General features: G+C 41.9%; 3 protein-coding genes across 9 annotated transcripts; 2 read left to right on the top strand and 1 right to left on the bottom strand.

Moving 5' to 3' along the window:
• Nucleotides 1-281: 281 nt before the first annotated feature.
• Nucleotides 282-1,753, top strand: tmem14ca (transmembrane protein 14Ca). 4 transcript variants are annotated; one of them, XM_086191017.1, is made up of 5 exons: nt 282-411; nt 854-938; nt 1,156-1,257; nt 1,335-1,422; nt 1,500-1,753. In XM_086191017.1, the coding sequence occupies exons 2-5, from the start codon at nt 863-865 to the stop codon at nt 1,555-1,557; spliced, it is 324 nt and encodes a 107-aa protein (XP_086047143.1). In that variant the 5' UTR covers nt 282-411; nt 854-862; the 3' UTR covers nt 1,558-1,753. The 4 variants fall into 4 exon arrangements, with proteins under 4 accessions (XP_086047143.1, XP_086047144.1, XP_086047145.1 ...); XM_086191018.1 differs by having other exon boundaries at nt 325-408; XM_086191019.1 differs by having other exon boundaries at nt 348-415.
• On the bottom strand, nt 1,707-16,904 carry mak (male germ cell-associated kinase). 4 transcript variants are annotated; one of them, XM_086191012.1, is made up of 16 exons: nt 16,688-16,904; nt 14,708-15,059; nt 11,121-11,175; nt 10,788-10,909; nt 9,873-9,955; nt 9,010-9,142; nt 8,744-8,915; nt 8,347-8,514; nt 7,381-7,626; nt 7,071-7,279; nt 6,612-6,751; nt 5,401-5,547; nt 4,571-4,639; nt 3,848-3,967; nt 2,648-2,737; nt 1,707-2,402 (listed from the first exon to the last, which is right to left on the bottom strand). In XM_086191012.1, exons 2-16 carry the CDS (start codon nt 14,809-14,811, stop codon nt 2,242-2,244), a joined length of 2,019 nt encoding a protein of 672 aa, XP_086047138.1. In that variant the 5' UTR covers nt 14,812-15,059; nt 16,688-16,904; the 3' UTR covers nt 1,707-2,241. The 4 variants fall into 4 exon arrangements, with proteins under 4 accessions (XP_086047138.1, XP_086047139.1, XP_086047141.1 ...); XM_086191011.1 differs by having other exon boundaries at nt 1,708-2,402; nt 4,571-4,642; XM_086191013.1 differs by lacking the exon at nt 4,571-4,639.
• Nucleotides 16,905-17,147: 243 nt separating this feature from the next.
• Nucleotides 17,148-25,230, top strand: plcxd2 (phosphatidylinositol-specific phospholipase C, X domain containing 2). Its single transcript, XM_086191048.1, has 8 exons — nt 17,148-18,268; nt 18,553-18,689; nt 18,793-18,912; nt 19,140-19,193; nt 19,290-19,445; nt 20,729-20,839; nt 20,978-21,108; nt 23,083-25,230. The coding sequence occupies exons 1-8, from the start codon at nt 18,166-18,168 to the stop codon at nt 23,240-23,242; spliced, it is 972 nt and encodes a 323-aa protein (XP_086047174.1). The 5' UTR covers nt 17,148-18,165; the 3' UTR covers nt 23,243-25,230.
• Nucleotides 25,231-27,945: the final 2,715 nt, after the last annotated feature.

The following is a 27,945-nucleotide window of genomic DNA, read 5'->3' as shown; positions in this document are numbered from 1 at the left end:
TGATATTACTATCACACCCAGCTATTCGGCTCTAAAATAATGACAGTTAACGAAATGTCGGATTTATTTCTAATATATTAAGTTACAACTCATTTACCATTAAGCTCCAACCATGTGAAAGCTAATCGCGGCGATAGAAAGTAAACTATTTTATTTCATTCTTTTATGCTTATAGTTTTATGAGCCCTAATATTAATCGTTTGAGGTGTTTGTCATATTTGTAATATCTCACTGGTAGTAATAGCGATCATAGCATATCTCTTTAAATATTTTTGCCTCGTCAGATGTCGCGCCTTGCTCACAAGAACTACATTTCCCGTTGGGCTTCTCGCCAAATGTTATGTGCAACCATCATCAGTGTCCGCTGGAAGCTGCTGTGAGTGTCAGAGGACGAACTGAAGGATCAAGGTTGTAAGTATGTTTGTGTTTCCAGCAGTTCTATACGACCCTCGTAGATATGTATGACAAACTCTAATTCCCACTTAAGGAAATATAAAATATGTTGAAGCAGCATGTACGAGTTGACAGATGTGTTGTGATAACGATGCTAGCTAACGCTGCACATGCTAATACTCGCATGTTGTCTTATCTGCTGAGCCAGACAGCTTGACAACAGCTGTGTGAGCCCAAATGTAACAAGCTGTGTAACGCAGACGAGGGAGCAGCTCCACGACGATGCTCCCGTGTTGTGTCCTATTAGCTCAGCTACTCTGCTTTAACAGTTCTGTGTCGCATCCTACAGTTAGCATCTCGGGTTTCTTTGCAACTGTAAGTGACAGTTCATGAACAGAAGCTCTGCGTCGATATTTTATATTTGTGAATTTATTTTACTTATTCTCTGTGTCCATGACAGGTGTCTAACATGTCTGTGGACTGGGTAGGATATGGATACGCAGCGCTTGTTGCCTCCGGGGGAGTCATTGGTTATGTGAAAGCAGGTATGATGTGTGTTCAGTGCTTAAAAAGTAGTGGAAGATACCATTAAGCATCTGACATGGTAAATTCGAACTGCATTCTTCAGTATCAATTATGGAAAATTACCCATAATAATGGTCACCAGTTTCAAACACTTAAACTTGTTATCTTCACTCCATAACACCTGCCCCTCTTTTGTGGCGATGCATTCACTGACTTCTTCTGTGTGGGTTCTCTCAGCCAGCGTTCCCTCACTGGCAGCTGGTCTTCTGTTTGGTGGTGCCGCAGGTTTTGGTGCCTATCAGATCTCCAATGACCCCAATAATATTTGGGTATCTCTCGGTAGGTGACCTCGAAATATGTGTGTAAACCACATACTTTACATCTTTCTCATGTCTTTGGAAACTGGTATCTTCCAGTTACATCAGGTGCATTGACCGGCATCATGGGAAAGAGGTTCTATGGATCCAGGAAGTTCATGCCGGCTGGTTTGATGGCTGGGGCGAGGTAGTTTTCCATCCATAGATTTAATATCTTGAATTAGAATTTTGAGAATGAAATGTAACATTGCGGTTGTGTTGCAGTCTCCTGATGGTGGGGAAGCTGAGTTTGGCATTGCTCAACAAACCCCAGGCGTCTTGATGAAGTGAAGATCTCAAATGATGTGGATTCTGTTTTAAGAGCCGCCAGTGAAGCATCTGTGATTTCCTTCTGACTGTTCATGTCATTTTGTATAAAAAAAAATTAAACTTAGTGTATATGTGAAATATAGAGCCATGTTTCTGTAACAAGAATGTCATCTTGTGTTTATTTCAAATAATAATACATTTTAAACATTCATATTTTTATTTGTATAAAATTTTTACAAAACACTTGTATTGATTGCATAACACAAAAAGTTTTAACCAAAAAAGAAGTGGTATAAATTGAAACAATAATCCCGGATGCCATTAAAATGAGTGTCTATAGGTCACCTACAGTATCAATAAATTAAAGCAGGAAAGCAACATAGTATTTCAACTGAATAATAAAAAGAATCTGTGCTATTTTTAAATCCTAGACAGAATATCTGACACTAACAGAACAATTGGCTCACACTGGTTCACACTTTGGGAACGCAGTGCAATTTTCCACAAGTTTAACATCATGGCAAACATTGCTTTAAAAAATAAATGTTTAAAGTAGATCGTTTACTCATTGAAGTCACTTTACATAGTCTACCAGCTACCCCATATATGTTTGTAAAAAGATGATTGGACCTTCATATCCTAATCATATATCAAGAGGTTGATATCCGACTGAATGTGGTTAAAACTCGTCTCCGAGCTACCGAGTTCCTCCGTATTTGGATGTCCAGTCAACCCTGCCGTGGACGGGCTGCACAGCCGGAGCTCTGGTCAGGAGATTCCCTGAGGTTTTCCCCAGAGCTGAGTAGCTCGTCCCCTTCATCTGGGTCCTGTCTGTCCTCCTCTTCCAGCCCTCGTAATCTGGAGGAATGAAACAGCCAGTCATCAACAGGCAGACCTAGAGGCAATTATCAAAAACTAAAGGAAAAGACATTTAAAAATATAAAAACAAGGAAGATGAACCAGGTATTCAAAAATAGTTAAAAGCAACAGACAAGGAAAACAATAAAAAAAAGAAACGCACATCTTTTTCTTCTAAAAATCTTAAAACAAACAAACAAAACACAAACAAAACCCTCCAGGCAATGATGAGGAAGTGACTATACCTTCATTAGTTTCACTCAAAGAGGAGTTGGACTTGGCCTTTACTGATTTGGCTTTGTCTGTTTTATGATCAGGAGAAGAAGAAGGATTGACTGAAAGAAGGAGGGAAGAGGAGAAAAGGCGGATGGAAATATTAGTAAGAAAGTTTGAAACAAGAAAGAGAGGAATAGGATTTATCTCCAGTGTGAGACTGAGATTAAGATTTAGTGAGATTGCTGAAGAGAAAGGCCAACATTTCCAGACAGATAACTTAAGACAATAATATCCTTCCTGATGTATGGCAAGTCTTGTCTTCTTTATCACAACTTAATACATTTGACAAAGTCCGGATAATAATTACATTATTTATTCACAATCAAGTTAGCAAAAATGCTAACCAGAAGCAGCCATCTCATCCTGTGTCGGGATTTAACGCAGTTGTAACGTAAGCCCACTACTTCCTACTAGAGGAAAGGTAAAAGTACGCCTGTAATTCGGGGCTCGTCCCTCAGAAAGAAACGCGACGCACAAAACATTTTCTATCCCTAATTATTCTATCAACATACACATTTAAATTGATATTCTGGAGTTTTCCTTCAATAGCCAGGAATGTGCTGTGGAGTGTGGAAGATGGTAATTTAAATGGCAGGCTGATGGGATCCTATCCACTCGTGCTAGCATTAGCATTGAAGTTAGCATCGGCAGAAGGACCAGACCAAATGAATCAAACTGTCTCCAGTGACTGGTAGCACCCTGGGTAAGCTGGAAACAAGGTCAAATGTCCAAAAAAGTGAACCTCCCCTTGAAGCTCCTTGAGATGGTATGGATTGTGTCCCGGAGCAGAGATCCAGAGGACCTACTTTGGGAGTTGGCAAGAAAATGTTTGGACAGATTTCGATGATGCTTTGTTCACAATATTCACATTTAATCTATTCATACATTCTTATGGACTCCATTACTGACTATTAATCTCAGACAGTTTAACTTGTTGGTGTATCCTGGTGTATAATCTCATTTTGTGCTTTTATACTTTCATGTACTTATCTTTTAGTGATTAATTAATTTTTTCTTTAAACCTTTTTATTGCTACATTTTATCCTGCTTCTAGAGTTTCCTTCTTTATGGTAACATTTCTAGTTTCCTCTGTACGGAAAATTCTACACAGATTAAACCTTAGTCGATTTTGAGTGTTTTGGGTGTACAAAGATAAAATAAGTCCTTACTTGCGTGCTGGCCAGCTAAAGGAGCAAGCTGGATTCTCTGTCCCACTGAGCCCACCTCTTTCTTTTGGAATGATGGGATGTAGCCGCCAGAGAGGTTATATTTGGCGCTGACAAAGTTCCCTGGGAAGAAAAAACAAAACATATTTTTCCTGTATTTTGTTTGACTGAGTTGCTAGAGACTGCAGGTCACCCTTCGTGATCTATATTAAATGTACTCCTAATAGACGTCCTTACACACACACACACACACACACACATGCGCTGGCTGATACAAATCGAGTGAACGTGCATATGTAAGAGCTGCTGAAAGCAAACAGACAAGTGACTGAAGTCATTCAACAATTCAAGTGACACCACTGAAGTGCTCCACCACCAGCGGTCATAGATGGTTATCAGCGTAATTAGTCAAGTGGCTCATTGTTCCCTCATCAACATCAACATTGCTACCATCTATTTAGCCACTGGAGTTCTTAGTTCTCTGGTCTAACTGTGTATTTGTACCCTCGCCTCCCACTGAGCTTTTAGCAGCAGCTTTCTTTCACGTGTTAAGTCAGCAGCTGAACACCTGAAGCTTGCTGCATGATCAGCCGTCATGCTGGTTGTTAGTTTATCTTGTTTTCCCCTCCAGCTGTTCCACTATGTGCGTATACAAAATAATTTTTTTTTACAGTAGATAGGTTGGACATATCCAAGATTAAACAACCAACAGTTCACATGAAGTACCTTTGGAGAGATCAATTTTTTCTTTAATAACAGTTTTCTCAGGTGGGCTGCTGTCCTCAGATTTAGAGCCTTCTAGTTTCACGGCAAAAAAAAGGAGGCATGCAAGTGGAGAGACAAGAAAGAAAAATGATGAGAGCATTACAGAAAAGCGATATGAAAGGGTGTGGTAGCTGTTAAAGGAAAGTAAAAGAAATAATAAACATGCATGTGAAACATGCACACACACTACTCTGTAGGCTGAATGTGGTTGTGTGTGTGTGTGTGTGTGTGTGTGAGGGAGGTCTTGGGAGGGACACGGGGGGGGGGGGGGGGTACAGCTGAGTGCCATTTAAGGAACACTTGATCTTACAGCAACAGTCCTAATCTCATGAATAAGCAATGGAACGAGAGAGACAAGGTGAGCAGTAGAAGACAGGGAAGAAGGGAGCACAGTGGGGAGCCATATTGTGTGTCTGTCTACATGACAAATGAATTATAGAGGTCTCCTATCTGTAAAGTCGCAGACACTCAGGCTCACTGCAAACACTGCTTTGTCCAGGGGCCCCGTAACTACTGATCAGGAGACATTAGCTGCATCATTAGCATTTAGGGCCTTTTTGTCACAGAGAGGACGGCAGCAGATTATATAACAATAGATAACACTGACAGAAGCCAGCTTTCCACTACATGGCAGCTTAAGCATGAAATGTTAGCTCAGTCAGTTTTAAATCTGGAACCCAGACCCCCCCCCCCCCCCCCACACACACACACACACACACACACACAGACACACACTCTCCCACCCCTGCAAAATCCAGCAGCCCCATCTTAACAACCTCAGCACTTCTTACCTGCGTTGGCTCTGGCAACAGATAATCCTGCTCCAATAGGGGCGAGCGGTTTATTGACAGTGCTGGAGGAGTTCTCCCACAAGTCCCGCAGCGTCATACCAGTCATCTCCTTTTCACCAGAGGACGCCTGGTTCTTGCTGATCAGACCTGAACACAGAAGTAATGGGAGGAGAAACAGACTATTAACGACTGTCTAGCAGTCTGATTTTTACTGACAAACCAGGTAAATGTAATGATGTCTGGTTTTATTTACTTCATATTAAAATGCCATTTTCTTCCAAACCTGGACCAATGTTTTCAGGTTCAAATGATTGCAAGGAACCAAAGTTTTGAATAATTCCAATACTGAGCAGTGTAATGTTACATGGCAATTATCCTGTCCGCTGCAATGTTTGTCCCATCAAAGTGTCATGTTTTTGGCACTGACGGGCTCAGATTATCACTGCTCTCAGACTATATAATTAAAAGTGGCTGGACTTTGATGCAGACAAATGCTACCAGTGTGAAATGCAGCTGTTTGCTGGTAACCAGTTATAGCTTTCTAACTGAAAACTTTGATAATTCAAATAATTTTTGTCCCTTTCAATCATTTTGTCCTCACAACACAAAAAAAACCCATTATTTTTAAGGACTTTTTCAAATTAAGGATTCTGATCATTTTGTTACATCTCGTCCCCTGAGCCAAGTGCATTTTGTTCATCATAATTCATTTACATTTCCTGTTTTATATTGTTAACGCTTGTCCTGTCCCATGTCCTGTCAAGTGTCCCTCCTGTGTGCTGCCCTGCCCTGCTCCAATGTGCCTTACCTGTCAGTCTTTGTCATCCTTTTACTGCCTATTCTGTTTGCCAGTTTATTTCTCTGTTTGAGTTTTCCAGTTATAGTGATAGTTCTCCTAGTGTGACCAATGTCTGCACCTACTAGCGTGAATTTTGCCAAGCTATTTTGGAATCCTGTGTCAGTAAAGCTTGTTAAATCTACAGACTGCTGTCAGCTGTTGTGCTTCTCTGTCCAAACCCGTCTGTTGTCAGTTTCCCTGAAAAAATTAGCCTTACTTGACAACAACTCCCCAGACTACCTTAAATTAAAAAAAAAATTAGAAATACATATATAAAGACATTAAAAAGAAGGAAAATGATGCCACACAAAAAAACGCCATGGTCATTGCAACCATAAAAACGAGCTGGTTGTTATTAGTTGTTTGGTTTTACCCGGCAGGTATCGGGACTGGCTGAGATAATGCTGTCGTGCAGCAGATCCTGGAAGATTGGGGTCCATGTGACCAAGCTTGACATTGTTGGGTAGTTTGGTGATTGTGCTGAAGGAATACAGCGGTTTCTGTTCTTTAGGCCTGAAAAACACAAAACAGATGCTTAAAGGTCTGATCTACCATGCAGATACATTTTTAGACAAGTGACATTATTTTGTGTCAAATTGTTGATGAACTCTAGTTTTGAAACCTTGAGTTCCCCAATTTGGCTATCTTGTGTGTTTGGTTTTTCTGCCATGGATGCAACTTGTTAATCAGAAAAGTAGTCACAACCTAACTTATACCCTGCTTTGGTGTCTATGGTGAAAAGAGACATCAAGCTTGGAACCTTCCATGTTGACCACAAACTCCTCAGGTAAATATTACCTTAAGTCCGTGGTTGACACACTACAGCCCTTACTGTGGGTGTTGCTCTTTTGGGCTCCTCCCCTCCTCTGCGTTCCCCAAGCTGGGTTTCTTGGAGTTGGAGGCAGCAGTTTCCGAGTGGTCCGAATCCTCCCAGCTGTCTGAGGTCTTGGCCACCGTTTGGCCCCATCGACGTCTGCCACTCTTCAGCACCCCCATCCCACCAGCACCGACACTGTTCTCACTGCCCAGTGATGCTGCCTTCTGTAGAGGGAAAGTCGAGGGCGTGCCCAACAACTGTCACACTGTACTGACGACATACCTTAACCACCAACAGTCAGCTCTGATTTGCACAGAAAACTCACTACATGGCTGAGGCTCGCTGGTTTACTCCCAAGTTGAGGCAGGGGGATCTGCTGAAGAGGCTGCTGCTGCTGGTTTCTGGAGGAGGACATGGAGGTTTTGGACTCAGAAGACGACTGCTGGGGATCAACCTTAGACTCCAAGGCTTGCTTCTGGGTTATCTGTCTGGCCTGGACCTTCTTGACCTCCTGGCTATGAGGACGAGGCCCTAAAACCTGTCCAACCTGGAAGTATGGGTAACGCAGGGCCTAGCCAGATAAAGACATGGATGTAATTCATAATGTACTGTGAACATTGTTCATAGCACAATAAGCTGCACACAGCACAAGAGAAGGACCGTCCGTATGAATAAGACATTCAGAACACTATGTATCGTGCACGTTCACACCTGCAAGGACATCTGCTCAAATGCACATGCAACCCTAATAAACTTTGATGGTGTTTCTTAATAATATGCTGTCAAAGTGCATCATGATTTCATTTATCATAGCAAAACAAATAAAATGCTCATACTTGTCTGCTGGCTAAATCAAACATGAGTCAGAGGTGATTTTTAAGAATAGGCTAAAAATAGATGGGATGGATCTTAACAAGACTAAAACACCAGGGAGATGTGTAAGCAGAGAATGGAAAAGCACCGTCACTCCCTCTGGAAAGGTGTTTCCTACTCAAGGCAGACAGAGAAACGCCTCACTGGAGGGTTAACTGTCTAAATTACTAAATCTTGTACATAATATGAAGATAAAGCTCACAGATACAGATATAGAACATTTCGTGCGAAAGGTTTGCTTGGAGTCCAGGGTGTACTTTGTTATAGAAAAAGTCCATCTATAATACCATACAAACATTTTTTGGTTTTCTGTTAGCGTTTTATCCAGTGTTACGTTTCATATTTCCCTCCTGTGAAGTGGCATTTACATTTGAAAAACATGGCAGTTAAACCCTTCAGACCTGAAGAGTCTGTTTACCTGTACAGCTGTGGGTCTTTTCTTGGGGTCCCACTGCAGCAGGTCTTTCATCAAGTTGATAGCTTCATTGCTGGCATTTGGAATGAGCGTCTTCAAGTGAGTCGGCACGCATTGCGGGAAGCGAAAGTTCATAGCAGTAGCTAGTTGGTAACCCTCTGGCCAATCCACCTAATGGAGGAGACAATCAAATGATTACATATCAATAAAGGAGTTGTGATCTTGATCTTATTTTACAACCCAAATGAAAAAATAGATACTCAATATACCTTTATAAACTAAAGGCGGTAGGGATTTTATATGTTGTGTTTTTAATGTTGCAAGCATCACATGACAAGTTTATTTAATACTAAATAACTCAAATTAAGCTTTTTAGTCTCTCAGGTGACTTTTCGCTCACCTTTTTGACAGTGCCTAACACTTGGCAGATCTTAAAGATTTCGTCCACTTCACTGTTTCCGGGGAAAAGAGGTCTGAGAGTGTAGAGTTCAGCCATGATGCAGCCAACAGCCCACAGGTCAATGGGAGAGCTGTACGTGGATGACCTGAGCAGAACCTCGGGCGCTCGGTACCTAGTCACAGAAAATAAAAACAAGCCTCACATAAGTGCTCCCTCATATTCATAGGGTGGCTTTAGTGTGTTAGACAGCTGCTGATGTCTCTCACCATCTTGTTGATACGTAGTCCGTGTAGGGAGGTTTCGAGCGGATCTCTCTGGCCAGTCCAAAATCTGCTATTTTGACCAGTTCAGGACCCATACACAACAAATTTTCTGGCTTCATATCTCGGTGGAAGAACCCTATAAAAAAGATCATATCGATATTTTAAACACTTTTAGACAGAATAATAAATATCTTCTTAACATGAAGAGACACGGGGAAACTCTTTCAATCGTTCTATCTGAAAGGGTCATTTTAAACCAGTGGTTCCCAAACTATTTGAAAGTCCTGTACCCCCTGAACCATACAAACCTCCTGCTGTGTTCCCCTTCTACCTCCACAGGTGCTGCAAACACCACCAGTGGCTAAGCTAGCACACACTATCTGTCAGTCACAGGACTGGAACCCCTCAGAGCATATGGTTTTGACAGTCATGTCTTCAGCAGGTGTCCTGCACCCACTACTGCTCCCCTGGGTGTGGCGCAAGATCAGTTTAACAAGAAGGAAATGGTCACGGGTCACTGGGTAACCATCTGCAGAAGACCTGCCCTACTCTGCTAATGGCTAGTACCTGGTGCCTTTTGGCATGTGGAGGAAGACGGAGGAGGCTAAAAGCCAATCAGAGGAGGAGTACTAATGACGGGTTGGGACACACAAATCCTGGTATCATTTTGATTTTTAGAGGATAACAGGATTTTTTTTCTTGTACCCCATCATGTATTTGTGTGTACCCCTGAAGGTACACATACCCCAGTTTGGGAATCATGGCTCTACACTACAAGAATGTACAACATCAAGCACAACCAAGGCAACAGCGTAAAGGTCATGCTACTTTATGAACAGGATGAGTGACAGAGAAAAGCTTCTTACCATGCTTATGCACAAAAGCCAACCCAGATAACACTTGAAACATGATGTTCCTAATTTCATTCTCTGAGAACATCTTGTTCTCTCTAACGGCAGCCCAAAGAGACGGAGAGGAAAGAAATACAACAAAGGCAGTTAAAAAGGAAGGAACAGTGCGAAATGTGCATGCCTACTACAGCAGATGTGTGGAAAGATGAATACATGTTTTTAGAATGAGTTTTATTTTGAAATATTACAGATTATTCATTCTCTGATCAAACAAAATGAGTATTTTTTCTTCCTGAAAAGGTCAGCCCCCCCCCCCCCCAAAAAAAAAGACATCCACACATCTGTTAGTCATAGAAGAATAGACTGGACAGTGTTTGGAGGCTTCACAAACTACAAGATTACATCAAATTTGTTTGAAATAGTTCATATTCTTATATCTACAGTTCTCTTATTTCTTTGACAATGTCTCGGTGAATCTTGCAGAAGTGAAACCACTCACAGGGAAACTCAAGGCGTGAAGGGGACGCGGTACACCTACCATGTTTGTGAATAAACGAAAGGCCTTGTAATATCTGAAAGCTTATGTTTCTTATCACCGATTCGGGGAATAATTTTTTTCTGGAAACATGAAATTAAGAGAATACTCGTAAGCCTTACATTTTCATCTCATAAACAGCTTGTTTTGTTTTTGAATCATACGCATAAAAGGTGAAATACACTGGAAACAGAGAACACATACACACGTTCAACATATACAGTCTGGGCGTAAAATATCAGAAACCTGCTTGCAAAAAGTCAGAGATTGAGCACATTGTGATAAATATCAAAATGGATTGTACGTGAACGATCAAATATCACTTCTGTGATAATATCAGACTAAAAAGCACTGATTCTACAGTCTATTCTCAAGTGTGGTGTTTACTTTCTTACCTGTCCTTCATGAGCTGGTAGAGGTTCTCCTTCATGTACTCAAAGACAAAGTACAGGTGATCGTTCTCTCTGATAACCTCCTTTAGCTTCACAACGTTTGCGTGGTTCAGCTTCTTCAGAGACTGGTGTTTCAAAAACATCCTCAATGTTATTTACACCGAATATCAAGCTTTTTAAAATGAGCTCTTCACTGAAGACATTTTCCTCAACTCTTCTAAAATACGTGAAGATAGCGGCAATCATTCCCGGTGCTGTTGGGTTACGCAAACATTAAAATATTATGTATCCCTCACTACACACAACTCACGCACAAAAAAGAGAAAGTAGCATTACCTTCACCTCTCTGAGGTTCATGCATTCTTCCCAGGAATAAAACTTCCTCTTCATTCTATGAGAGGAAATCAGCAGCAAGTCATTCATTTCCAGCGTGCATCATTGGTGTGCAGCTCACACATTTAACCACATACGTGAGAGCGACGGTCTCGTTGCCATCAATAATTCAGCTCTTATGAAGTGTCTCCAGTTTCAGCTCATGTCATTTTATCAGCTAAATCATTAACGTGATGTCAAGGACACCTCGGGGGAACTTCTAAAACTTTAGCCCAAAAGGTCAAAGGTCATGGTGACAGTGACTACATTAAAAAAAAAAAAAAAATTCTGGCTATAAATCTAGAATTTATACACTTATAATTAAACTAACTTCACGCAAAAAGAGTGCAGCAGGAGTTTCTTTAGGCTAACCAGGAAGTTAGCATCACCATGAGGTCTCCTGATCCAACTCCAATGGGATTTTTACACTTGATCAGGCAACAAACGAACGACACCACAGACGCATAACTAGCCCCAACTAGCTTTGCACTTCTGTTTTGATGACTTTTAATGTCTTCCTCTCATTTAACCACTTGTTTTCAACTATTTTAAAGCTACACAAAAGCTTAAAATTCACAAGCGTGCTATTTACTAATGTGTTTATGCCATAGAAAAAAAATCTTAAATTTGTCAACTACAGACATTATTACAGGCATTAAACTCAAAATGTATTCACAAAACCCCCAGACTTGGAGACAAGGAACCATATGTTCAACATGCTAATGTGTTTCTGGGTTTAAAGACTCATTCCTGAACTCTGCTGTAGCATAAAGTGATGAAATGATGACAGTTTTAATCCAAAAAGGTCAAAGGTCCCTACAAAACAGGCAAAATTCATTATCATCTCAGAGTCCCAAGAGGCCCCTAACATCTGCTCCACATGCAGTATATTATGGAGTCAGGATGATTTCAATTTGTTATCGTCACCATAATCCCTCAGTAACACACTGACACCCTTAACTTCTTCCAGCAGTATTACCTCTCCCTCCTCCTGGAATGATGTAAGTGTGTTCCTATATCCTTTTCTCCACTCTGGGTGCCAGCCAGTTTCAGTTGTCCCTTCCATAATGTCAGCAACCTGACACACCCCCTCTACTTTCACTCCCTTTCTCCGTCACCGCACATATTGTGTTACATAGTAACCAAATGTTCAACTGGTGGATGCATCTCCTCGCTCACTCATGTATTATTGAGCCCTGCTGCCAAGCTGCTGACATGAACACACACACACACACACACACACACACGCACGCGCGAAGAGTTCGTTTCCTCTGCTGATGGCAGGAAACCCGAATTAGAGCTAGATGTCACTTTCAATCTTTTTCCTAAAAGGCAAATTATCCAATGATCCAAGTGGGTTAGAGAGAGAGTGAGTTGGAGAGAAAATGGGATGTAGTGCAAACTCAGACCTAAGACATTGCAGTAGGACAGGGCAGCCTAATATGGGGTCCTTGGGGCAAAAATTGGTCTGGTCTGCCATAAGTTTGATCTGGCCGCCCTAAGTTCGATCTGGCCGCCATAAGTAAAAACAAATAAAATCAAAGCTTCAAGCAGCATTGAACGGGCCTTTGCACCCTCGTCAGGGTGTGGCGCAGTCGAAGGGCTTCAGTCACGGGCACATGGATGTTTTCAGACTAAGGCTGACAGCTCTGACTTCAGCGTTTGTTTGGGGTCCAAAAATGGCACAAAGATGACAACTCTGACTTTACCCACCCCCTCTTCCTTCCCTCCTTTGCCCTGTCAGTTTGATGAGGGTTGTAGAGTACTCTTCATGTAAAAATCCTCATAAATCCCATGACTTTGGCCAAATCTTACATTACAATTCACATTTTAGTAGGAAAATTTGTCCTGAATCCAGTGATACAGGTTGGAAAGTGGTCAGAGTTATAGTTTAGACATCAGAAGCCTCAGTTTGACACAAAGTATATTTCCAGATTGCCTCCCTAGTGGTTTATATTGTAAGGCACAGAAACTTTCGGGGCTCACAGAATCCAAACCGTTTGAGTTATTACAAAGTTTTTAACACCTTTAGTTCTAAGCCTGTTAACCCTGGCATATTTTTGGACATTTGCATGGAAATCAGCGATTTATACGGTGAAAAAAATGCAGCCCCACATAAATGTGCGGACTTTGGTTGCCTATGTGGCGAATTATGCAATCGCATAATCACGTTTTTCTAGAGGGACTGTCAGTTGAAGTTCAGCTGCGTTTCTATCAAAGTGTGTAGCCAGGGGTCACATTGAACGTTGTCAGCAGGACTGTGAGGGGAAGACTCACTCTTGCCAGCAGAGTCCTAAGAACAGCAGAAAGAAATATTCAAAATTATCACTATGCTGGAGAGCAGACACGTGTGTTGGAGGACAGCATCGGTCCTCCTGCTGAGGGGGCGCAGTCAGACTTCAGTGACTGTAACGGAGGAGAGAAACTGGAGAACGACAGTAAGAACTGAAATTCAAATACACGACGACATTAATCAGAGAGCCACTGCAGCCACTGATCACACGAAGGACAAAACTAAAGACAGAGACACGTGTCATAAAAACATTTCTTTGATGCCTTTCAGTGGTGGAGGACAATGGGGGAAAAGACCATGGCGTCTCATTCAGCTCCCCCAAAAGGCCCGCCAAGGTCCCCTATGAACCACACCACCACGGTGATGAGGTCAGACTGCTGATCCAGAAGAAATCTGTGGCCACACTTTTATGTTTATTGTCTGTCAGTGTGCTAACTGTCCTCTGCCATGTCCATGTACCAGGAGGAGCCCATGCAATGAAAGCTCTTCTGAAATGTCAGGATGATTTTATGCGAAGAATCAACCAGTTAAAAGTTACCATAGAGAAACCTCTGCCATGCGGAGCAACCAACCTGGACCTTTCACTCAGCAGCAGCTGAGCCCTCTGCCCCAATCCTCAACTTTGACCTGGTGCAGAAGAACGAGCCATCACCCTGCAGTGCCTCAACTCCACCCTAGGGTGCAGCCCCTGGATTGCAGGACAGAACTTCTCGTCGTCTGACATAGCCACATAGCTACTGTGCCCTGCTCCAATGTGGCCTGACCACAGAAGCGCTTGCCAATGTTCAGGACCTGGATTGCTTTGAGCCTGCCAAGCTCAATGACCTGGGCCATCTCTGAGCTACACTTAGCCAGGCAATGTGCTGAAATAATAAAAGATTCGACTGTACCAAATGCACTGATGTGTAGTGACACGTAATGTGTGTTTACAAAGGTCTTTTAGAAGGGATTCCATTAACACCCTAGGAGGAGATAGTGTTTGCTCGGGGTCCAAAATTGGCGCAGTCGTTCTTTCATGTGCATATTGTGGACTTCCTGTTGGATTTAGGTCAGGGGTGTCAGTGTAAAATTTGATTTGAGGAGTGAGAAAAAAAAAAGAGGCACGAGAGACAATGGTACACAGACAAAAGGCATTATAACAACACAATATGTCTTTGCTTTTTGCCGGTAGAAAACTATGAAAGCTTAAGTTTGGGCCCCCATCCATATTCAAAACAATATCAGGTCTATTTCCGAGCTACTAACACGTCCTACTCACCTTTTAATAGCCACAAATTCTCCAGACTCATTGCTTCTCCCCATCAGAACACTGCCGTAAGTCCCATCACCCAGCTGCCTCAGGGTGGTGTAGCGATTCATCATCTCTCAAGATGCTTTCATCAGCTGATCAACTTCTCTTATTCACGACACCCGTTGAAGACAAACGGCGCTGACTCATTGATCAAAACATCATCCAAACCAAAAAAACAAAAAACAAAAACAGTTCAGCTGTTCTGGGAGAGAGGCTCCTCAGTCACAAACCTCAGCCATTCTGGTATCTTCCAGTAACCGAGGCATCATTAGGAAGGCTGATCAGCCAAAAGTGGGTCCCGTGTCCTTGCAAGACTTCACTGTGAAGAAGTAAACGTTGTCAGCAGCGGCAGGTAAACACAAAATCGCACGAATACAATCAAAACAGTCTCGACAACTCCTGAGAGTATAAAAAAGGGGTTTTAAGAAATCTGAAAATGTAGAATAGCTAAGACGACTTCTTGTTTTTCCCCTCGGTAAGGAGGATTATGCGTGTGTCACACTAGTGGGATGCTCCATCCTGACCACACAGGGGAGATGACATCGCTCTGCCCCAGGCAGATTAGACCAACGGGGATGTAAATAGGATGTTACATCACCATTACGCTTACCGGCATCCACAGCGTGAGAGGATTTGATTGGGGCCACTGTGATCGCACACTGCTATGTTGTATGAACCCACTCAGGATTTCTTAATCATAACAAAAAGAAGCAAATATGATGCTGCAACAAGTGATTGCATGGATCAGATTTCTCTTCACCTCATAAATATTAAGTTCTTCGATTTGACTACACATCTTTGGAGTCTTGGTCTCTTTTAGCCATTTTGGACATTTTTTTTCCTTTATTTGCCACCTAAATATAAATATCTTTTTTTCAGCAGGATATTATATGACCTGAAAATGATTTTCTATGAACCTATAAATATCGCACTTCAATGTGATCATTCAACATCATGAATGTTCATGATTCATCATGACTCAACATCATGACGCCGAAGCCGGGGACGGCTGTTCAAGTATCCATGCATTCTTTAAGTATTTTTTCTAGTGATCTGTGATTCTTTGATCACAAAGTCACCATTGTTTAACTCTTATTAGGTAATTTCAGAAAGACAGGTAACTGGTTGAACGTCTCAGCGTAAATGACAAAATACGGGTTCTTCTTCTTCATTCAGATTAATCTCCATCAAAACGCTAATTACCTCAAAAAACAACAACAGGAACAAAGCGTGGGCCTCATAAGTTTAGAGTATTTAAGTGAAAGGCTGTGACATCCATCTGTGAGCTATTTGCATCTATCCTTGAATTGAGTTATCTGGGTTAATAAAGGAAATTTAGTCACGAGGAAGCCAAGGGAGGCGAAACAAAACTAGATTGTTTATTTCATTGAAGAGGGCCAAGAACCCCCCCCCCCCCCCCCCCATACAACTGGACTGGTCATACTCCTAAAACCTATTTAATGAGTGAATCACCGTTTGCCTAAAGGATTTGTCATTTTATCATACATTTTCATGATTGAAAATCTTCCTTCCCCTGCAAACAAGCCTTCTTTGATATGTCCAGGTCTTCCTGAGACAATAAGGACAGGAGGGAGGCCAGCCAGAGGACTCAGCTTTCACATATGGCGGTCTGTTGTGGAGGGATTTAAAGGGAATTAAGATGTATCCAGGCCACATGACATTAGGAAGCTATTCAAGGTCAATTAGGCTGGAAACACACATGGACGGAGAACGGGGATTTCTAAATGTAGTCACCACTACTTCACTCTGCTGCACTTTTAACAATATCCTGCAAATTAAACTAACAATTCAACTGAATTAAATCTCTTAAAAAACATTTATACCTCAATTAAACTGTCATTTATCAAATAAACAAGCGTTATGTCACCTTCGAAAGCTCCTATATTTCACTTTCAGCCTGTCCTCTCCCTCCTCGTCAAAACTCACCATTCGGTGGGGTGTTGTCTTGTCCCCGTCCTCGCTCGTTGTCTGGACTTGCTGATAAAGAACTGTCTTCAGATAAAACTCACATCCAAACCGAGCTCCTCTGATACAGTGTGTGTGTGTGTGTGTGTGTGTGTGTGTGTATATATATATATATATATAAATGTGGGTGGGTGTGTGTATGTATGTGTGACTGTTCCCCATGGAAACGCGCACACAAACGCGACGCTTGTTTAAGCTGCCAGGTGACAAGCCTGCCGGGTGCGATGCTTCATGGGACTTGATGTCCTTATGGGTTCGGTGGAGTGGGCCGCCAGAAGTGTAGTTTAACTGAGGGGTTTGAACATAATACAGCCGAGTTTAAAATTTAGAATGCTATAGGGTAAATGCAGGATTTTGTATTTTAAGTTTTCAACCGACTATTGAAGAAAAACGACGATAAAAAAAAACATTTTCACAGGTTTTCAGACCTAATGTGAAATTATGAAAGTTTTTACTATCATTTCAATGCTAAAAATGAAGAATGGTAAATTTCACAATGACTATGGACGTTAGATGATGGAAATAGTAGTCAGAATGAGAGCGCACCCAGTGAGTCTCCAGCAGATGGCGCAGCAGGCTCGAGGACAAAGAAAACTCCTCTCATGTCATTCTACAAATTGTAAAAGATAAGCTGTGAGTATAGCACATGAGGATGACAAAAGCAGTCTGGTATGTATGATGTAAATGTATAGTGCAAGTTATAAATAATGTATATTTACATTTTCTGAATATATTTATCCATGTCCTTAATCATTCATTTATCAAAATATTTTTATGTGGGTCAGTTCAATGGCATAGAATAGAATAGAATAGAGTACAATAGAGTACAATAGAATAGAATAGAATACAATAGAGTAGAGCAGCCCAAGAGGTCACCCCTGATGCACATATTCATGGGAGTCACGCGCATCACCTCCTCAGCACGATGATCTTAATTAGCAGATTAATACTTGGTGAGCATTCATCCTCAGACACGTCACGCAGATTCCAAACTCAAATCCAGCTTCATCCAATAATCAGAAGACTTTCCCCATCTGTCACCCGTGTGTGTGTGTGTGTGTGTGTGTGTGTGTGTTTTCGTGGTTCCCATCCGCGGGGTGGTCTTCTCACACACACTGACACACAGAAGGGTAAAAAGCAAGAGGGGAGGAGGGGGATGACAAGTGGAATGTCGGTCTAAGAGGATTATCAGGTGCGGTCATTAGCCACCCGCTGGTCTGGCTGGTGCCCATGGTCTCACAGAAACCGGACGAGGAAAAATTTTGGTGTCCAGGTGGTAGACTTTGAACCGGACAGGTTTCTTCGGGACAGTATTCCATCATGAGCTACGGTAATTTTATCCTGCAAAGAGCCCATGGCGGTGACGCGTCACCGGTTGTACATCTGCAACGGAGAGCGGTTTCTTGAGGAAGGGGTGGTGTTACTAGTCTGGTTCCGACATGAAGACTCGGCCTGCGGGGATCGGAAACGTCAATGCCGACTGGATGGGTTCGCTTCCCTCCAAACTCAGTGCCATGCCCCTCAAACTCCTCGCTGTGCCAGGTGAGCTGCTCATGCGTAACGCTGTCCATCTGTCCATCACCCCTGGATGGACAGATGGAAAGGAAAATTATGTATAAAGTATATATGAAATTAATATAACCACATAATTAAAGAATATGAAGTTTTATCTCGATTCTCTGTGTATCTGCAACCACATCCCACCTGCAGGTTTTTGTTTTTGTCATTTTTTTCTCTCATCTTCCTGTTTCCTCCTGCCTTACTGATATTTTTTATGCTATGCCTCGCCATCATCATCATCAGCTCTCCCTCCCTCTCTCCTCTAGGGTCCCATGACTCTTTCACCTACTGGGTAGATGTACATGCTCCTGTGGGTCCTGATCAGAAGGTGTATGTGAAGTACCTGGCCACCATGTTTAGCGTTTTAGCCAAGAAAGTTATGGTGAAGTGGTCCATGACCCAGGTACGACCCTCATCATCACGCATTAGCTTAGCCTTCCTAGTTTAGACGATTTGGATAGTTTGTACACTTGCATTTCGTTCAATTTCCACTCAAATGTTTTCAGAACCTGACTTTTAAGGAGCAACTGGATGCAGGGATCCGCTACTTTGATCTGCGGGTCTCCTCCAAACCAGGCGAGCCAGGAAATGAGATCTACTTCATCCACGGCCTGTTTGGACACAAGGTAGTCGGGTACAGACTTCACTGAATGGGGATCAAATGTTGTCCGCCGCTTTGTGACACCCAGTTAGCTACAGCGTATCATCATGAGATGGATTTATAGACCCCAAAGTAAAAATTTACATGTTAGACAGCAGGGATGGAAAATGTTTTATGACAAAGTTAATATTTCTTCCAATAATTTTTGTTTCGAGCAGCAAATGACCTCCAACACTCTCTTCTTCCCAAAAGGTGAGAGACGGACTGATAGAAATCAACTCATTCCTCAGCAGACACAGAAAAGAAGTGAGAGACAGTTGGAATTTGATAGTATCATCACTCTGCAAGAGATTGTCATGGATTGTTTTTAATAATGGATTGATTGGTGTTTGATTGATGAAGGTAATATTCCTGGACTTCAACCACTACTATGAAATGGGCCCAGAGCACCACACATACCTCATCAACATGCTGCAGGAAGTGTTTGGCAGTAAGCTTTGTAAAAACTGTGCCGTGGAGAATATCACCCTGGACTACCTCTGGGAGAAGAAGTCCCAGGTGAGGTCTTCATGCATCCATAAGCAGTACAACAGTATTTTTTTTTTAAAGAAATATTTTCAAATATTTCAACTCAAATGTTGTTCTCAACTCACCAAGTCTCTCAATGGTGGTAAATCTGAAGCAAATAGAATATTTCAAAGTACTTCATGTTTTCATAAGCAACATTATTAGTGCACAGCTACGTGTTTGTATTCTCTTACTTGCTGTTAGAAGAAACACATTAGCTTGAAATATGCTTATTGTTCATCCTCTTCAGAGCCGGACGAGAAGAGAAATGCCCTTTTCTCCTCTTTGCGTGCGTGTGTTTGAGAGCTGAGGCTATCTGCTAGTTAGCTTCGCACAATGAATACTTCTGCAAAAAAAATATGCTAACCCACCCAACCACTGCCATTCATTGTGCTACACTAACTAGCGGGAAGCTGGCCTCTGGGTCTAAGTTCATGTACGAACAGAGGAGAGAAGGATATCTTCTTGTCTGGCTCTGGAAAGGATGCTAAATAAGTGTATTTGTCCAAAAAGTTGGTGTGTAACTTTGATTTTCTCATTCAGTCAGCTCAAACACAGCAATGTAAGCTTTTAGCTCATTTGGCTACTGTAAAAGCAGTGTGTGTGTGTGTGTGTGTGTGTGTGTGTGTGTGTGTGTGTGTGTGTGTGTGTGTGTGTGTGTGTGTGTGTGTGTGTGTATACAGTAGGACACCCCAGGCCAGCCACTGTGGCTGGGTAAACCCTGTTGCTGTGACTCTCCAGGGTAGGAATTAGCAGCCAGCTTCATCCTATTAACACTCGTTTCATCACTCAACCTGCCTTCCATCTTTCACCGCATTTCTCTTTTCTTAAGTCAACTTCTGCTTTTGTGTCTTTTCCTACAATCCTCATAAACTTATCTCCAACAAAATCCCCCTCTCTTTCTCTATCTTTTGGTAAATATCTATTTTTGTCTCACTTCACACTTGTACATTCCCTCATGTCTTCATTGAATTCTTTCTTAAAGTCTTTTGACACACATATATCAGTGGAGAAGAGCGGGTCGGCAAGCATTCCGATAAGAATGTGCGGTTTTAGTGCGCATTTGTGTGTCATTTGGATACAATCAGTTGAAGTCCTCTGACCCTAATCTGTGACTTAGTTGGCAAAAGAGAAGGAGCGAGAGACAGAGGGAGAGAGAGAGAGAGAGAGAGAGAGAGAGAGAGAGAGTGTAAAGACCACAAAAGAGAGGAATGGAGCTGCAGTCCTTTAGAAGACTAGGTTGCAACACACTTTTTACTTTCTTCTCTCCACAGGTAATAGTCTTCTACCATCACACATTAGGTCAGAGCATCCCTGTCATGTGGCCTGGCAATAAAATCCCTGCTCCCTGGGCAAACACCACCGAACCCAGCAAACTCATTCAGGTCAGAAAGCAAATCCCAACAAGCCTCCCTGGCCTTAAATATCTTGTATTATCTGACTCTCACCTGCAATACATTCATTTGCACCTGCCTATCTTCATGTTTGTGACAACTCATGTTTGACCTTTATTGTTTGGCTAGTTCCTGGAAAGCACGCTGAGGGAAAGAGCAAAGCAGGGTTCCTTCCATGTGTCTCAGGCCATCCTCACACCCAGGGTCAACACTGTGGCCAAGGGCCTGGTCTGGGGTTTACGTAACTACCTGGTGGAAAGGTCAGTGACGAGGTGGATGATGAGGTCTAGATGTGATGGGATGCTTTGAGACCTAGGGAGTTTCTCTTTATGGCACTTTGACGACCTCAGAGGAGAATCTGTTTATTCATGGCCAGTAGATGTCACTATTACATGCTACTAATGTACTAGTATGAACAAAAATGACAGCCAACTTGATTATTTGAATACACTTCATGTTACCTACACACTTCCACCTTCATGGCTGTAAAGCATGGATGAGTGTGATTTATCCACGATATTCTGTCACTTCACAGGCTTAGTCTACTGGGAATCTGCTCTAATCCTCTTTATCCATTTGCAAACTATTGTGGATTACACCAAAACACACTTCATCTTGCAGATAAGAAATCTTATTTCCTTTGCTAGGACTGAATTATTTGCACACATTTTTACCATGATCCAGCTTGTTGAGCCTTAGATCTACGTGGAAATGACAGCGGAAATCCTGACTTAGAATACATACCCACTCTAGTTTTAAATCAGAGAGGCACAGCCACCGAGGCTGGGGAATAAAACCCTGAGCGGATGCTCTGGCGAGACAGGAGGTGGCCTCGTTTTGCACTTCTGAGGAAACAGAATTGTTTATCACCGCTGGATAAACATTCTGACTTCCTGGTTTTGTTCTGCTGGTGGCTTAGACATTGTAGAGAATGTATGGGTGTAAGAAGTGTTACAGTTGAGAGTCATAGTGAATGTGTGTGTGTGTGTGTGTGTGTGTGTGTGTGTGTGTGTGTGTGTGTGTGTACCAAAAACAGAAATGGAAAAATTTTCTAACAATTGGAAAAATAGATGCTAACAGTCACAGAAACATCAGTCTTTCCCATTTTCTCCACATTGTTACAGAATAATTTATCTTCAAGATATCGTGTGTAACTTTTCTTTCAGCCCTCTGAAACTGAGAGATCTGGGGTCGGGTTATGCACTTTAAACTCTTTATGTTTTAGCTAACGCAGACTTGGGGTTTTGCATGATGTTTTTTATGTTTTGTTTCGTTTTATTTTTGTTTTTATATACTCTAAGTCATTATGACAAACACGTAGTGTAATGCAGCCGAATTTTTTTTTTTGCAATTTCATATTTCCAAGGAGTTTAGTGTACATGGTTTGAATTTGGAGAGTATCAGATAAAAGACCCCAAAAGGAATGTGTTAAAGTACAACTTTATAAAATGGCAAATAAACGCAAAACTACAACAACTGAAACAACAATTCAATTCAAAATGGTGGACTTCCAGATGGGTTGACGTCAAAGCCTACTGCCCATTTTAACAGTTCTACAAAATGTCTTGCACGTGGGTGAAACAAAGGTAGTTTTCCAGAAAAATATTTGATTTCTAGGGAGTGCCGTTAAGCCATTTTTCCACAAAATAAAAGTATGATGAGCACAAGAAAATGATTGAGCAGACATTTTTTTTAGTGTATGCTGTTCATTCGGAATCATCCATCCATTCATTTTCTTCCGCTTATCCTGTTAAGGGTTGTGGGGGGGGGGGGGGGGGGGCTGGAGCCTATCCCAGCAGCCGTCAGGTGAGAGGCGGCGTTCACCCTGGACGGGTCACCAGTCCATCACAGGGCCAACACATAGAGACAGACAACCATTCACACTCACAGTCACACCTACAGTCAATTTAGAGTATCAATCAGCCTCGTCCCCTCTTGATGTCTTTGGACTGTGGGAGGAAGCTGGAGTACCAGAGAGAACCCACACAGGAACAGGGAGAACATGGAGACTCACACAGAAAGATCCTGTGTTTGAGCCTGGAACCTTCTTGCTGTGAGGTGACAGTGCGAACCACTGCACCACCGTGCAGTCCTCATTCAGAATCATGAACTTGCTTTTTTTTTCCACAGAAATTTCACAGTGTTTTTTTTTTCATCTCAAGTAAATACACTTCCATATCACCCAAATACTCATAACTGGCCCAATTCTCTTCTTTTGTGTCCCTGTGAACCAGAAACCTTCCAACCATCATGTCCTGGGTGCAGGCTCAGAGGCCGGGGGATGGAGGAGTCAACATCATCACCTCTGACTTCGTGGAGCTCACTGACTTTGCCAACATCGTCATCCAACTCAACAACCTGCTGTTGTCTGAGCACAACCGCAACCCAACATGACGCACGTTTGCACCCAACGTTGGCGGTGGGAAGTCGGATCCAAGTTTTGTCTGCCACACAGTGGCAATAGTTCAGTTTTTGCTTATAAAATCATTTATGGCAAAATAATCTCAGGGACACTGATATTGAAATATTTCTCCAGTGACCCTTGTGCTAGGGGCAGCTCCATTGTGGTCATTGCTATGTGACCCAGGGTTTATTTGAATGGCCCATCATTTGGGATGAACAGCATCCAAGAGGAAACAAATGTTTAGTTTTGGTTTCAGCCGCCCCCAAAAAACAAACACAGACTGCAAAAGAAGAAAATAAATTATAGCTCAAAGCATACACAGTGGCTTCTTTCTTACCCTTGTTATGAGACTGACCAGGTCATTTGTGGATTCTTTTTCCTGCATCCTCAACAGGAAGTATTCAACATTGCTGCTCTGAGGTGTGACAGCAGTACAGACTCACCTTGACAACGAGCATGTGACTCAGGGATTTCTTAAGATTTGGGTTTTCACAGTTGATTTATATTGATAATTATTATGTGATTTTTAATGAGATGCAAGTTAGCCATAGTTGCTGTTCATTTGTAAATGATCTCGTGCGATAATTTGTCACATTTACTGATTGGCGAGAGCCAAGACCACATGCTGTTGCAGTCTAATGGCATTTTAGGAATCACTTTATGCATCTGGACTAAAAATACATGGGAAAAATAGAGTTTATGAAAAAAAAAACTTGTTATGCCAAAGGAATTTGTTACGCTGTATTTCAAACACAAGAGCTGTAAACACATGTTCTCTGAGCTAAAGTTGAGGTTTTAACTGTGTATTCTGTGTTTTCCAATGTTGCAAAAGTATATATTACAGTTCCTTTCTGTGTTTTTCTTTCTATGTTAAGCAAAGTCGTCTATTATGAAAGAAGAGCCCGCCGTGCCAACGCTGTCTCAACATTTCACAGCTGGTTTAACACAAGGACGCAGTCGCACATTGAGGAGAGAAATGTAGAGGGAAAGCCAAGCCACGATTCACATCGCACATATGCACTCGTGTACTGTATATACACGGATGTAAATGTTTATAGTATTTATGCTTTCTCAGCCTGCAATACGTCTATAGAGGAAACATTGTCATATACAGATGTGGAAAAGACAAAGATTGCAGCGGATAGTCAAGGACAATTCATGTTTTTGTGTAGCGAGTAACACTGGGGAATTTGTGACATTTGATAAATTTGTACAATTTATTTTTCTGCTTTTTATTGAAGACTTAAAATAATACTTTGATACATACCTGGAGCGCACAAAAATGATTTTCAATCCTGCGTAAATTCTTCATGACTCCAGAACGTAGACAGAGCCAGTCAATTTGCTTGAAGCTCACAGTAGCCAAGAGGGCGGCATGGCTCGGAGGTAGAGTGGCCGTTTAGCAACCGAAGGGTCGCTTGTTTGATTCTGACTTCCCCCAGTGACCATGTCCAAGTATCCTTGAGCAAAATACTGATGGCCCTGCGACAGACTGGGATGAACCCCACCTCTCGAGCAATGTCAGTTGGGATAGGCTCCAACCCCCCCATAAGCCGTATAGAAAATGGATGGATGGATGAACTAATGGCAGCTAACAACAGCCACAGAAGGAGGAGGGTTACAGTTATATAGTTTCTTTTTTTTGCTTAAATAAGTATTTATGAATGACTGAGTTTGTGGCTGAACTAAAGGTGTGGATTTTCTGGAATGCTGCACTTGTAAACATGTTTTTGGACAGATTTTCTGTTGTTTTGTTGCTGTAACAGTTGAGATGATCAAGCTAAACATATGTGGCTGGACTTTCTCTGCATTCTGGAGTCACAAAGAAATAATCCTGGTCAGAAAATAATGTCTTTGAATTTGAAGTTGAGTGAGATAAGGGAGGACTGTGATTTTTCTACCTCACTCGTGGTTTCTGCTTACATTTCGCCACATAATGTTTTGTCAGATTCAAGCCACAAAAAATGATGTTCAAATAAAAAAGACATAAATGTAAAAAAATAAAAATAAAAAAAAGACTTGCTAACTTCTTCTGAATTTAGTGTTTCCTCTGGAGAGTTATTTTGGTTGCCACAGTGGAGGGACCTGACTTAGCTTACAAAACTTCACACCATCTGAACTAACAGTAAACAGAAAATACTAGAACATTAGTGTGAAGAACAGCATGAGCTATGAACTATAATTAGCCTCGACGGTGATTTATAACAGCAGCATTGCCTAATGGTGGAAAACCCAGCCCACTCCAGGATTTGAAACGTGTTTATTGTACAGACCAGAGGAAATAAAAGCAACGAGACCTGCTGACTCCACCGAAATGCAATAACGCTGTCTCATAATTCAGCAGGATTTCAATAGCACATAAAAATCAAATTGTGACTTAACTATAAATCCTTGTTTACTACTTCAAGATGATACAAACTGGTTAGGAATGTTTATCTATTTACAATTTTGCTTTTCTCATTATTCGTAAATCAAGCCTGTTGTGAATTGTGTCACGATGGGGTTCTTTTTTCTTAAGATCACTAGGAAAAGTGTAATGTAGTGCATATTCACTCTTGATGTTTACTACACTTGGAAGTACAAAGAGTATTCTGAAATGTTTCTCATCTCTGGATTTGTATACGTGTGTGTGTAACTGTGTGTGTCTTGTGGACCCAGTGATTACAGTGTGAGAAAGTGACAATAGTGGCGGTCACTCTTCATTCCTGCGGTCTGACGGAAGAAAGAGGGAGAAAGAGTTGACATTTACTGAGCAAAAAGGAAAGATGGCCATAGAAAAGGGAGGAATTAATCAGCAGGAATCACAGAAAGTCAGAGAAGGAGGTTTGAGCAGCTGCTTTTTCAACGCCGTTTAAGTAAAATGTTTGGTTTTCGTATCAGCTCTGCCTTGCCTTGACTCACTTGTGTGAAATTGGCTGTTCTGTCCAGGCCACAATGTTGACACAGTCAAGAGCGGTCAACAAGCACTACGAGGCGCACACACACACGCACGCGCGCGCACACACACACACACACATACACACACACGTGCGCACACGTGCGCACACACACACACAGTCACGAGGACAAGCACTTTAATTTTGGAGTAATTACACATCCCATGGCAGGCAAGTGGGAGAGCAAAGAGTAGCGCGCTGATGGAGAGCATTCCTCTCTCTCTCTCTCTCTCTCTCTCTCTCTCTCTCTCTCTCTCTCTCTCTCTCTCTCTCCTCTGTATCCCCGCTGGCTTCCCAGGTTTCAAAGGAGAAGACGACAACAGCTTAAGCGTGAGCTCCCCAATGTTATTACAGTCTGAGAGTAATAAAATCCCATCGTGAAATAAACGTGCCCACAGTGCTGCAAACATTTAGACAAAGCTGCCCAAAACTATTTGTCCCAAACATCTGGGCACCAAAGACTCACAACCTTGTTGTCTCCAAAACTGTACATGTCACCAGATGTAATTTCTCTATCCACAAATTCTGTCTCCTCCCCAGCTCAAGCAACAGCGGCAACATTTTACTACAATACTGCATTTAAAAGTTTCTCACAAGATTACTAGTTTGCCATTTTGGTGGTAATATTCACACTTACCCCGTGGTTGTCTGGTGTGTTTGTGTGAAAGAAAGACAAGCGATTATTCTTGGATAGACGTTTATGTGAATTCAGAAAAGTGGTTGAACACTATTCTGCATATAAACTGATGACAACTTCAGTGCTGCGTCCTTGGCGTCAAGTGACATCAGTGACCAGAGCCGATCAGGTCCATTGCACACACATTTGTTACCGTTCGTTTTAGACCGCAGTAATTATGGTTTTAAAACTGCTGTAAAAACAAATGTACCTCATGACTAGCATGCTGACTCATTACGGGATGAGCAAGTCAACTAAAAAAGTTGACAAAATGTGTTTACAAGCGCTGCAAACTGATGATAACACAGCAACCGTAAGCCGCAAACGGCATTATCTGTCATATTAAAAGCATGTTGAGGAGCCACACAAATCCTTCAAACCCCGCATCCACTGGAGGTTATTAGAGTTGTCAGTCAGTCAAATACACCTCCATTTGTAGTATGTTTAAATTTAACAGGCTTTCCTGTGCTAAAGAAAAAAAAACATTTGACTTAAAGGAATACGGGTGTGAAATCCATGGTAATTAATTTTGAAACATTAGCTTGAAGGTTTTGTATTACTTTGGAATGCATTTGTTGTAACTCTGGTTGGAATGTCTTTCCAAACAGCACCAGAGTTCCTGCTCAACCTCCTGAGGTCACATGGGAATTTTGGAATTCACTTGGGAATGCTGTCAAACATCGGTCTGCCCTCTGGAACCCACAAGCTCGGCGTTCGTGTGGATGATGTCAGTGGGAAAGCTTCAGCAGCGTTCACGCTAGCAAGCAACCATGCAGTCATAATGGCCTAATAGCTTCTGGAGACACTTGAAAGGAAACTGGAAGAAAGTGCAAGTAAAGAGTATCTTGATTGCTTTAAGCTGTTTAGCTTGTAGCTTCCGAATGCTAATCTTTACTGAAGGAAGGCTAAGAATCTTCATCCAAGTATCTCATGGTCCATTTTCTGTCAAAGGTCAAATAAAAATGTTGATATATGTCATTATAAGTAGACGTGGGGTTTTTTTTTGCCTTCTAATTTGAAAAATGAATGATATTCAGCTGATTTGATTGAACATCAATATTTATTGGTGATTTAGTGATTA

This window comes from Aulostomus chinensis, chromosome 21, assembly GCF_037954235.1.
Source record: "Aulostomus chinensis isolate RoL2024-O1b breed Wild chromosome 21, RoL_Achi_v1.0, whole genome shotgun sequence".
NCBI classification, from domain to species: Eukaryota; Metazoa; Chordata; class Actinopteri; order Syngnathiformes; family Aulostomidae; genus Aulostomus; species Aulostomus chinensis.
Note: the sequence above shows the minus strand (reverse complement) of the source record. Positions and strands in the feature narration are given on the sequence as shown.